The following is a 12,146-nucleotide window of genomic DNA, read 5'->3' on the forward strand; positions in this document are numbered from 1 at the left end:
TTTAAGTTCACTCTAAACAAATGTTTTATTATAAAATATTTGTGTAGGTAATTTTTTTTATAGTATTTCCCACTGCTGGGCCTCCTCTCCCTTTGAGGAGAAAGTTTGAAACATATTCCACCACGCTGCTTTAATTCGGATTGGTAAATTCACATGTGGCAGAATTTTGTTGAAATAAGACACATGCAGGTTTCCTCACGATGTTTGCCTTTACCACCGAGCAAGAGATTAATTAAAAAGAAAAAGAGTCGATAAAAATTTAGTGGTGCTTGCTGGGTTTGAATCCGCAATCATCGGTTAAGATGGATGCCTACTAACCACTGTGCCAACTCGACTCATCTGTTTGGCAAATTTAGATATTAATGTTATTTTATGTGTTTGTATTTAGTTGTTAGATCAATTAGTGTAGCTACGACAGTACCAACGAAGATTAACAAAATTCTTCAAAGGGCAAACATAAGTGAAGTTAATTCATTTATAAATGAATCCAGAAGAATCTTAAATGGAAAAGAATCAGGAGATAATCGACCGTATATGGTAATTATTATAAAACGATATAATATCTATATACTCAGTGGCGGATTTACAAATTTGCCTCTAGTAGGCTAGTAGGCTATTCAATTTTTGCCGCCCCTGCTGACTTTTGAAATTCGATACGTTAGTTTAGTTCACAATCATATTAATTACATTTATTCTGAAATTGCAACTTTATGATTTGTGATCTATCGTCCTCATTACATCGGCTTTTTCCCGTTATTAGTATGATTATAATCTTGGTGATACGATATGATTTTATTTTATTTCTGTAAGATAATAACAAATTTGGGCTAAATTTGCCGAGACAATTTTCACTTGGCTTTGTGCAAGTCCGTCTGGGTAGATACCACCCACTCATCAGTTATTCTACCGCCAAATAACAGTACTCAGTATTGTTGTGTTCCGGTTTGAAGGGTGAGTCAGCCAATGTAACTACAGACACAAGGGACATAACATCTTAGTTCCCAAGGTTGGTGGCACATTGACGATGTAGGGAATAGTTAATATTTCTTACAGCGTCATTGTCTATGGGTGATGATGACCACTTACCATCAGGTGGCCTATATGCTCGTCCTCCAACCTACACCATAAAAAAAGTTCTAACACGAGCTCGAGAAAAAAATAATCCTAGTCTTAGAATTGCTCGTGTTTAATATGTAACAGGTGGACCGGTATGGTAGGGATGTCACTACTTATAATTATGTTATTATAGTCAATGTCATCAGAAATACATCCTGACATTTCTCGCTCGAAATCTGCGGTGAGCTTCGAATTTCTCGTTACAGAATAGCCCTATTTGTAGATATATATAACATCCCAACAAAAACAATTAATATATATTCTTAGGAATGTTGTATGCCTTTTTTAAATCAAGTAAATACTAATGATACTTTTTAGGTGTATTTAAAACTTCCATCGAGCAATAAAAAGTATCAAAATTATCAGCACTGGCTCTGCGGCGGCGTGATCATCCACGAATCGTATATTCTCACTTCGGCCGCCTGTATCGAAGATGCGAAACATTTCTACGTCGTATCTGGGACTTACAGGTACTAGTTAAAATAAAAAAGGGGGAAACATCAATAGAATCTAAAATATATGAACTATAAGACGAACTCCGTGGTTGAGTTGTGTGTACACCGGTCTTCACGGGTACATTCCCGGTCGCGTTGATGTAGATTACCATTACTTTTATATGTTTTCTTGGGTCTGGGTGTTTGTGGTACCGTCGTTACATCTGATTTTCCATAACACAAGTGCTTTAGCTACTTACATTGGGATCAGAGTAATGTCTGTGATGTTGTCTCATAATAAACGATTTCGCGTAAAATGTAAATGAAAACATGATAACTTCAGTTAGGTGTACGGTTACTCGGGTTAAATAAGTATATGTATAAAATGTTTATATAGTAATAGATACATAGAAATGTAATATGTGTAATGTAAATGGCTCCCTTTCAGCATGCTATTTTTCTGACAATTTTACGATTGTCTAAAGATCATATTATTGATAATTTGGGATAGTGTAAGTACTTATGTTGGCTGTGTCCGGTTTTACGAATTTTGCCGATGCTACATCTAAGTTGTGTTGTACTATACTTGTGTGTAGTGATATAATTTATTCGGGTAGTACTTTATTTGTACATGAACGGTTTTTGATGATTGTATTACGTTGGGCTTAACAAAGATCTAAGTCTTGTTACATTCTAATTTTATTTTTATTGAACAAAATTAAAATTTTATGTAGAAAATTCCGGTAAATTTTTGAAACAAGTATTTTGTTATAAAAGAATTAAACCTACCGAATCTATTTCAGACATAACCAAGAAGACGATCGTCTTACCAACGCTTGTATAAAAAACGGGGCGAAGAAGGCAGTTTGGAAATGTATTCCACGAAGTAAGCATCGTAGTATACTATTCAAGATATTGTAACCACTGTGGGTGATAAGTACTAGAATTTTTGGTACTTATCTTGTTACCTGCGCTGTGAAAACCTACTCTGTAAACATCTTGTAACCCAAAGTTATACCGCCATGGAGTTTGGATCAAATATCATACCTACCTACATTGTAAATTTCAATCAGCAATAATTAAATGCTCTGGCCGAATAGCTTCTTCTCTAACGATAGCAAAAAAAAAAAACAAATGAAATTAAACCTTACAGATTACGTATTCGATGGTCACGAGAATGACAACATCCGATGGATGAACAACGACATAGCTATCGTGAAGGTTGAGGACGAATTCGATTTCACGAGACGAATAAGAGGATGCGACTTTATACCAAAACCCATTTGTTATAATAACCAAAGCAAAACTTACGAAAACCCTGGCACCAGGGCCATAATCGCTGGATGGGGTTCGACTGAGAAGTATAATGATGTATAAATTTATTTATTTTAACACTAATTTTACACCCAGAACTCCTCTTGGCTTTTATTTAAATAGTCTTATAGTCATTTGTATTTTTTAGAAAACGATCCCATTTACACATAGGTTAAAGCCATTTTTTTTATGGAATGACATCTTTTTTTAGATTTTTAGTTATCACTGTTAATTAAATAATTTTAATTTTAAAACATTGCATATTATATAACGAAGTCACCCGCGTGGTATCATGTCATCATCTATGGTTATCACTAATAGATGTATCACGAGGAAGGTTTTCCTCAACGTTTTGTATAAATTGGGTGAAATATGACAAAAGTTGGTAAATATGTGGGATGCTTTATCCCGTGCCTCAAAAATATCCCGTACCAGAAATCTTTTCGGTCTTGTCAAATTTGACATCCCACTAATACTAATATAGGGTGCATGTATGTTTGCACACAGACATATGCACAGTATGTTCTGCGTTAGCTAGTCTCCTTTGAGATTGCACGTCGTGACTATAAAATCAGTCAGGACATCATTATTTGTATGATATGATCACATCCACTAAAGTTTTACTTAATTTCATCAGTGGGTCAATCGCCGTAGTGATTCAACAAATCAGCAACTCATGGAAACAAATGTGGCATTGATTTCAAAGGGTCGTTGCAAGCAACGTTGGGGGCCTCGCTACCATAATATTATCGACAATTATATGATATGTTCCAAAGACATTTATTCAAAACTAAGTGACGTTTGCAGTGTAAGAATATTTTGAATATTTTTATAACGATTGTTTTTTTTTAATTTAAAATAAATAGATTGGTAATGATTCCACAGAATGGTAAATGCTCACAGCCGCTAATAGATCAATATCTATGTATATGGCACTATAAAAATTACCCAAACGTTAAATTGCCGTTGCACAACCTTGGAACTTTAAACTAAAATAATATAATATAGTTAAATCAAAAGCGAAAATCAAAATATTCCTTATTCTTCTAATCATAAAAGACAAGAAACTCAGTAGTTACTCTTTTTTTATTATTCTAGTAACAGAAATTATATTTAAACAGCTCTATATAGAAAGTTCACCCTCTAAAGCCGTTTTAGGATAAATACGTCGAATGCACAGACATAATGTACTCGGAGGAAGAAGATGGAAGACGACGAGTGCTTGATCCTGAAAAATTAGTTCTACATTCAGCCTACCACAACGAATCTGGGAGTGGACGAAGATCTGGTGGCTTCTGTGAGGTTAGTATGATATAGCATTTAATATTATCTACTTAGAATCTAATTCTGTGGAGCATTATATTAGATCCGAGATCGCTTTCTTTACCAATGTACCTTCAACCTCGCAACTGAAATGTTATGCCTCTTGTGCCTGTAGTTACATTGACACCCACTCACTCCTCAAACCGAATCACAACAATAGAAAGTATTGTTATTGCTGGCTATATATTTGGCACACTAATTTGAAAGATTGGTTGAAAAATCGTTGCCTCTTTTACCAAACTCAAATTACATTATTCAACATAGAAGCATTACACTTTCTTATTGATGGTCAAATTAAACACTACCACCGGTTCGGATAAGGAACGCCCTGACCTGAGAAGAACCGGCGAAAGAAAGTCAGCTCAAATATCAAAACAATTATGTCAATAGTAGTAGTAGTAGTCTCATTCTGTAGTTTGTTCCTTTTTTTATTAATGCATTATTTTAAATTTAGAACGACCATGGAGGTCCGTTAATTTATGAAGACGGTTCAAACGCCCTTGTCATCGGGATTATATCAGCTTGTCTCGTTAAGGAGCGCACGAATAGGTGCTACGGGCCGTTCCTGTACACGAGTGTCTATAAGAACAGAGTCTTCATCAACTGTGCCATTTACAAAGATGTCGGGTATGATTTCATCATCAACATTTAATACATAAATTATTATCATTTCTACTTTGTAGGAAATAGGTATTAGTTTAGATTATTAAGTCGTTATGTTTCGTTTTGTAGTTATATTTACTTTCAGCGATAGCAGTGGAATTCGTTTTCATGCAATTGTATACGTAGCGCAAAGTTACGCAGAAAAGATTTATTAATGAGAAGTTATTTTCACAATCCTTAGCTGACGCAACTACTAAACCTATACACGTAAAACTTAAACCAGAAGTCAAATTCGTAACTGTTTATAAGTAGCTGCTTTTTGCTGTTCTCGGTTTAAAATTATCCAAGTTTAAGAGGAACTAGCGCGCACTGGTAACTTTTGTCACGGTGACTTTAAAGTGTTTGTCACTGTCACGTCACGTTTTCAAAGCGTAGTGCGCTCATTAATAGACACAGTGGCAACACATTTTCGAAATCGAAGTGTCATTTGCCACTATGGAGATCGAAGAGGCGGTGGTTGTCTGTGAACTCGTGAGACTCGGCAGAAAAAGGAAGCGAAGAGAATACTGGGTACTAATTTCTTCCCACGCTCTAATTTTCACGTGAATATCTGAATACGCTTTCAATTTTTTATCATAAAGAGCTGGTCTCTTTTCCACTTCTTCTATTAGAACATCATTATCAGTATTGTCTTCACGAATGTTTACGTTTTGAATAGATGGTGACGCCATTTCGCTCGCCAAAGTCGGCAGTCAAAGTGCAGATACCGAAAGACTGACGATGAGAGTGACAAATTTGTCACTAGTGCGCGCATTGCTATGATAGAACATAAAGACACTGACAGTTTCGTCACTTGCTTGTTCGCCGGTCGGCGGACACAAATGTCACCCAATTGTCGTGAGTGACGAAACAATCACCGTGACAAAAGTTACCAGTGAGCGCTAGTTCTTAATGTTGATCCTTGTAATAAAAATAATAATTACAGTAATTCAGCTAAAACATTTCGTTTATTTCAGGAACGATTGTTCTAAATTGTTTCGATCCGGTGATTCATACAGAGAAGTACATATGAACTGGTCAGATCATCCAGATGGGTACGTAGTTAATATTAAGATAACAAGGCTGATAGATTCATAGCTTTTACTTTCTCGATTAATAGTTATCACATTCCTGGAATCATTGATATTCTGATACATAGCTCACCAAGATGTGGATTTATGCCGTTGACTATGTCAACTGGACTGTACTGGTGGAAATACTTCGATCAGATCATGCAACATCTATGCCTACACCTACATTCACGGAGAAAAGTGTAACAAATCTGTTCAATAGAACGTCACATTCACACGGATGTATAAGTTACATTACAGATTGCAATTAAAATATAAAAGTGTATATTAACGTAAAAGATATAATCATCCATATAATATTTAAGATGTTTAATGAACCATTTTGATACAATTCAGTAATATTTTAGATGTCTTATTAACTTTTTTAAATTGCTAATTTCACATATTATATTATTTATATTATTTATTTAACTGTAAATGATAATATTGTGGATAACTTATTTAGACCAGCTTTACACGAGAAGGCCAAAATGAGAAGAATAGAAGAAAATTCAAGAACTGAAGTTGTAGACACAATGACACAAGGAAACAGAACTCTGCGAACATTTGTCGATCATGCGGAAATGAGATTAGACAATACAAATATAACTAAGAAATAAATTGACACAATCATTTATTTCCGTCTTTTTTCTTTCAAATGTAACCTACCTACCAATATTGATATAATGAAACCAAAGAATGCATAATATCAAACAAATTTAATATTTATTTTGAAACAAACTTTCTACCTTGACAATAAAAAACACTTTAAATTTATCCGTCTAAGAATAAGAAAATGTTATTTAGTAAATTGACCTGAAACAATATCACCATATATAGTAGAATCTGTTTCTTTGTACTTCTTGATAGTATAGTAATCTTGTCTATCAAAAGCTTTTTTAGGTTAATTACTAAATAACATTAAATTAGATATGTCATTTTCGGATTAAAAACAAGAAGCTTAAATAAATTTCAATTTACAATCAAAATTGTTACGCATAAATGTTTCATACTCATTACATAACTGATATAAAACCATGAAAGTAATACCCTAAAAGTATTTAATTTTTTGTATTACATGTCCCATTAAAGGCATAGTCAAGTAATCTGGTGAAATGCTGCCATACCCGTTGGGTACACAAGGCAGGATGGAAGGTGTGTATGAATCGTCCAATAGATGGATGGAAATATTCTTTCCCGTTGCCTCTCATCTCCTCAGATACAGCCTCAGTCCAGCACTGGGACGTTTACTAAATGTAAGAGAATATTAAGCAACAACGAAATAGGTCCGTCTAAATAAAAGAGCTCAGGTGACAAAGTAGCAGAGTGCTACACGTTGGGAATACTTGAAGGATAAAAAAAGTCTGAAACCGTCATTGAGCGGCCCAGAAGGGCTCTTGAAAATATTGTAGAGGAGGAGAGATCGCCAGAACACTGCTTGCATCTAGGCACTTCTAGTGCTTAAGAAAGAGGCTGGAACCACCCTTTGTTCCCTATACTATCTAGTCTACGATATCTATTTAACGGAGAGGTATTTAAGATAATTTAAAAATAACTGACGTCATCATATTTCATTTCTTCATTTCATTCATTAAAATTCTTGATACGATTACTTGAGCCAGTAAAATCATTGAAATTCAAATGCATAGCGTGTAATTGAAAATCAATTTCGTTTTCCTCTTCCACTGAATATTCTCGAAGAAAATGAAGGCTTTTTGCTTTATTCACTTTTTTATTTATATTATACTTTGTAAGTTTATATAATGTCCCGTACATGCCAATTGACTAAACATTATATGTTAGTGATTTTATCTTGAAAGATAATGTTATATTGAACAGTTATACAATTACTCAAGTTTCTTGAATCATTGGCAACCATAATACCATAACCATAAATCATGACTAATACTTTTTACAATCTAGTCCAATGGAAAATAGCTTTTTTTATATTACTTTTGTTACAGATGTTCACGCTATTGACATAGGAACTAATATACCGCAAGAAGTGAAAAAAGTTCTAAACGAAACTCGTAGAATTATAAACGGCCAAGAAGTTAGAGAAGGCAGATCTTACATGGTAAGACTAAATACAGAAACGTATAACGTATACAACAACTTTAATGGTATCTTCATTACATAGTATAAAATAAGGTCGTTAACCGCTGTCTGCTAATCCCTATGTATGATAAGATCTTTAAAATTACGCAACGGATTTTAATACGTTTTATTTTATAAATAGATTGATTCGAGCTTTTTGTATATAATACATGGACAATATAGTAAATAAACACTGATAATTTTAGAAAATTCTAATGTGATGTCGTAAATAAACAAATTCTGTAGGTATATTTAGTATTAGCATTGCACCCGTGCGAAGCCGGGTCGGGTCACTAATTAAATTATATATTAGAGAAGAAGCTTGTTCATTGGCTCATTGGAAATAATTATGTCCTCAGGTGTACCTCAAATTACCACGCAACGATAAGAAAACACCAAATTACCGTTCATGGTTATGTGGAGGAGTTATAGTCCACGAAGAGTACATACTAACATCAGCAGCTTGTATTGAAGATGCTGAACACTTCTATGTTGTGTCTGGAACGTATAAGTGAGTATTATGTGCACATTGTAGAATTCAAGATACTTTTACCACGTTACAAAATCTCAAGGATTAATGAAACTCTAATTAATGTTATATTTAGAAATAATTTATTTATTTATGTTATAAAAAACCTCACACAATATGTTAATATGTTATAAAAAGGCTCACAGCAACACTCGTCTTAAAAGACGACTAATTTATAAAACATTTGCCAATTTGAGCCAGCATGTAAAAACAGTAAAGCATGTAATAACATTTAAAGACACTGCAATAGACAATACGACTACTATTACGACTTCTACTACGAGATAACTATTAGAAAATGTAATAAAATGTTAGGTCAAAGTTATGTTTCGATATTCATTAATAAAAATGCTTCATAGGTACTCTGACGAAGACGATAGGTATAACAATCCATGCATCAAAAACGGTGCTAAGAAAGCGATATGGAAGTGTGTTCCGAAAAGTAAGTATTTTTGTACTGTTTTAAATATCTCTTACATATAACTGATTGATCAGAAAAGAATGTAATTTACATGACTTACAGATTACGTATTCGACGGTCATGAAAACGATAATATCAGGTGGATGAATAATGATATCGCTGTCGTTAAAATCGAAGACGGTTTCGACTTCAACCGACGGATTAGAGGATGCGACTTTGTTCCGAAACCAATTTCCTATAACAACCAAACTCAAACTTTAGAAAATCCCGGCAGTGTCGTCAGTATCGCTGGTTGGGGTACCACATCTAGATACAATGATGTAAGTTCCATAATGGTATATGTTTATGATTTTCATAATAACTATTTTCTACGACAGGACAAAAATGTCTTATCTTGATCAGTCCGATCCATCTAGATTTGTAGTAATGACTATTCCTTATAAATCTTAATAACTAACTGTGCAAGATTTCTATTCGATTGCCTATATAGTATAGCAGCTTTTGACCACAATGTCGTTCTCATATACAAAAACCTAAAACCCACGAAAGATCCATCACTAATCAAACCATGGTTAATTCCACCTCAGTTTTACCTTTCGTCTAAATCGATTCAGCGGTTAAAGCGTTAATAGATACATGTGTGCCGTGCACTCAATCTGGATCAATACAAATAAAATAAATGAGAAATATTATACTACTTACTAATAAATATTATAAATGTGAAAGTAACACTGTCTGTCTGTCTGTCTGTCTTTCGCTCTTTCACGACAAAACCGCTGAACCGAATTTGTAGAAATTTGGTGTGGAGCAAACTTGAACTCCATGAAAGGACATAGGTTACTATTTTGCCTGATACATGACAACCAACGCCCTAAAATGCGAACAAAGCTACGGTTAACTACTAGTGTTTAATATAAAAGTATATACATATGCTGTACGTTTTTGTGATAAATTGTTGTAGTGGGTGAGCAGGCGAAAAGAAAACCAGCAGAATCTTCTAGAAGCGAACGTGGAGATTATACCAAAGAGTAGATGCAAACGTCGCTGGGGCGCGAGATATCACAATATCATCGACAACTATATGATATGCACTAAGGACATAGGACAGACTATGTCTGAGATTTGTAACGTATGCTTAAAAATAATTAATGTTTATTATTTGTTATTCATTACTTGTTATTTGAATTATTAAATAACGAATTGATTTCAAGTATAACTCTTTTACTAAAACATAAAGCTATTAATGTACTTGTATACAATCAGTACCATTTCATTAATTGGTTTAAATAAAATTCTACTGATTAGTATCGAATTACAACATTATGGTTTCTTCGATTCTGTTACACAGTCATCTAAAATAATTTGTACCCTTTTAATCTCATAGATAAGACAGAGATGACATAATTTTAAGTGTTGCAGTTATAATTCACACTTAAAAAAATGGTAGGCCTTTGTAGTTTAAACAGTTTCATACCCGATGACTTATCTAATTACAGGAGAAATACGTTGATTGTCAAGATATTAGTTATTCTGATGAAGACGATGCGAGACGAGTAATCAAATCAGTAAAATCAGAAAAAGTACCGACTAATCTCGTTATGCATTCAGCCTATAATGAGTCCAGACGATACAATTCTCAAGCTGATGGAGGATTTTGTGAAGTATATTAAAAGATTATTGTATAAGATAAAATATTGTCAGTGAAAAGAAGGCTCTAGCTGACAGCGTCAAAATTTACGGTTTTCATAAATGGACTTTCCATTGACGATATAGTTTAAACAATTCTGATATTTAAACGACTTTTTTTAAAGTCATGAATTTATTTGTCACGTGGTAAACAAAACACGCATAAAACAAATAGAAATATTAAAGTTTATAAGCATTTTATATACGATTTTAAAATTTAAGACTTGCCAAGATATTTAATCAAAAAAGTACCCAAATACTTTTTAGCTACTATTTCATCTAATCTTCGCTTCTATACATATGGTCAATTTCAGTATCACATTTAAAATATTTATTTTCAGAATGATCACGGTGGCCCGCTCGTGTACGGTGACGGAATGAACACAATCATTATTGGTATCATATCCGCCTGTCTCGTTAAAGAACGCTCAAACAAATGTTATGGACCTTTCCTCTACACCAGCGTGTATAAAAACCGACAATTTATTTCGTGTGCTATTTATAAAGATGTGGAGTAAGTATGTGGCAGTATTTCGAATGGCCCATAAATGGAGGGTTATATTTTATATCATATTTAACTAAGTACTTATCTGATTGAAATAAGTATTTCGATCTATTTAACAAGAGCGGTCTCTGCCATAAGCTCTTAGACTAAATGAAAGTCTTTTATTCTTATTTGCCAGTTGATCCTCTCTAAAAATTTTTCTCAATAAAGTTTATTGTCGACTTAACAACCACCCAGAAATACTTACATATCCGTATATTGTCCATTTTTAAATTATTTTCAATTCGATGTATTCGATTGTGGGGCATTCGTGGTTCATAAAACCCGCACTTATATTTATTACTTCTTCCATTTTTAATAATTTGAAACAATTTTTCAGACCAAAATGCAGACGACAATTTAGATCAGGGATCACCCACGTGGAAAAAATATTGTCTTGGAAAAATCATCCTGACGGGTAAAATAATAATCTTTGTATTTTTTAATTGTTATATCATAATAAAGTTCAGCCGAATAAAAAAAATATATGGAAACGAAAATTCCAGCGGTATGGCCAAAATGCAGTTGTAATTGGTCAAATGTTAAACAATTTTCTTAATACATAAATATTGGTGCATTTTCAGTGGATATTATTTCCAAAATGTAATATTTTGATTATTCCAAAAATATAATATTCCTCATTTGTTTTGTATTGCTCAGAGTTACAATTTGAGATAATTTTGAACTAAGTAGAAACGAGAAACATGAAGAAGATATAGTACTTAATTCACGTTCATCAAACAAATATTTTTCAGACCAGCAAAAAATGAAATAGATGCAACATCACCAGCACAAGTTCTACAAAGAGCACATGAAGATACAAATGTTGACACAGACAAAGTATTTTCCGAAAGAGGTTACATTCAGCGAGCTGAAAAGAATTTGAAAAATAATCCAAACATCAGCGCAACTATAAAATTTGTATAAATGCTTATAATCTGTCAAATAAATACTTTTTAATGCTGTCGAT

The 12,146-nt window shown here is 33.4% G+C and overlaps 2 protein-coding genes across 2 annotated transcripts; both read left to right on the top strand.

The window, feature by feature from the left end:
• Positions 1 to 372: 372 nt before the first annotated feature.
• On the top strand, positions 373 to 6,521 carry LOC124539627. The gene is made up of 9 exons (XM_047116925.1): positions 373 to 537; positions 1,435 to 1,586; positions 2,354 to 2,436; positions 2,704 to 2,921; positions 3,502 to 3,672; positions 4,023 to 4,166; positions 4,642 to 4,814; positions 5,807 to 5,884; positions 6,366 to 6,521. Exons 1-9 carry the CDS (start codon positions 373 to 375, stop codon positions 6,517 to 6,519), a joined length of 1,338 nt encoding a protein of 445 aa, XP_046972881.1. The 3' UTR covers positions 6,520 to 6,521.
• A 985-nt stretch (positions 6,522 to 7,506) lies between these two features.
• Positions 7,507 to 12,142, top strand: LOC124539839. Its single transcript, XM_047117197.1, has 10 exons — positions 7,507 to 7,649; positions 7,864 to 7,976; positions 8,356 to 8,507; positions 8,885 to 8,967; positions 9,049 to 9,266; positions 9,908 to 10,075; positions 10,443 to 10,607; positions 10,974 to 11,146; positions 11,517 to 11,594; positions 11,932 to 12,142. Exons 1-10 carry the CDS (start codon positions 7,604 to 7,606, stop codon positions 12,101 to 12,103), a joined length of 1,368 nt encoding a protein of 455 aa, XP_046973153.1. The 5' UTR covers positions 7,507 to 7,603; the 3' UTR covers positions 12,104 to 12,142.
• Positions 12,143 to 12,146: the final 4 nt, after the last annotated feature.

This window comes from Vanessa cardui, chromosome 23 (assembly GCF_905220365.1).
Source record: "Vanessa cardui chromosome 23, ilVanCard2.1, whole genome shotgun sequence".
NCBI classification, from domain to species: Eukaryota; Metazoa; Arthropoda; class Insecta; order Lepidoptera; family Nymphalidae; genus Vanessa; species Vanessa cardui.

What these genes read in the sequence shown, in the direction of transcription:
- LOC124539627 (XM_047116925.1), top strand. Translation starts at nt 373, where the DNA reads ATGTGTTTGTATTTAGTTGTTAGATCAATTAGTGTAGCTACGACAGTA. An exon ending in GCCATTTACAAAGATGTCGG is followed by an intron (nt 4,815 to 5,806) that starts GTATGATTTCAT and finishes CGTTTATTTCAG; the next exon opens with GAACGATTGTTCTAAATTGT. An exon ending in TGGTCAGATCATCCAGATGG is followed by an intron (nt 5,885 to 6,365) that starts GTACGTAGTTAA and finishes TAACTTATTTAG; the next exon opens with ACCAGCTTTACACGAGAAGG.
- LOC124539839 (XM_047117197.1), top strand. Translation starts at nt 7,604, where the DNA reads ATGAAGGCTTTTTGCTTTATTCACTTTTTTATTTATATTATACTTT. An exon ending in GTTGTGTCTGGAACGTATAA is followed by an intron (nt 8,508 to 8,884) that starts GTGAGTATTATG and finishes AATGCTTCATAG; the next exon opens with GTACTCTGACGAAGACGATA. An exon ending in CTATGTCTGAGATTTGTAAC is followed by an intron (nt 10,076 to 10,442) that starts GTATGCTTAAAA and finishes ATCTAATTACAG; the next exon opens with GAGAAATACGTTGATTGTCA.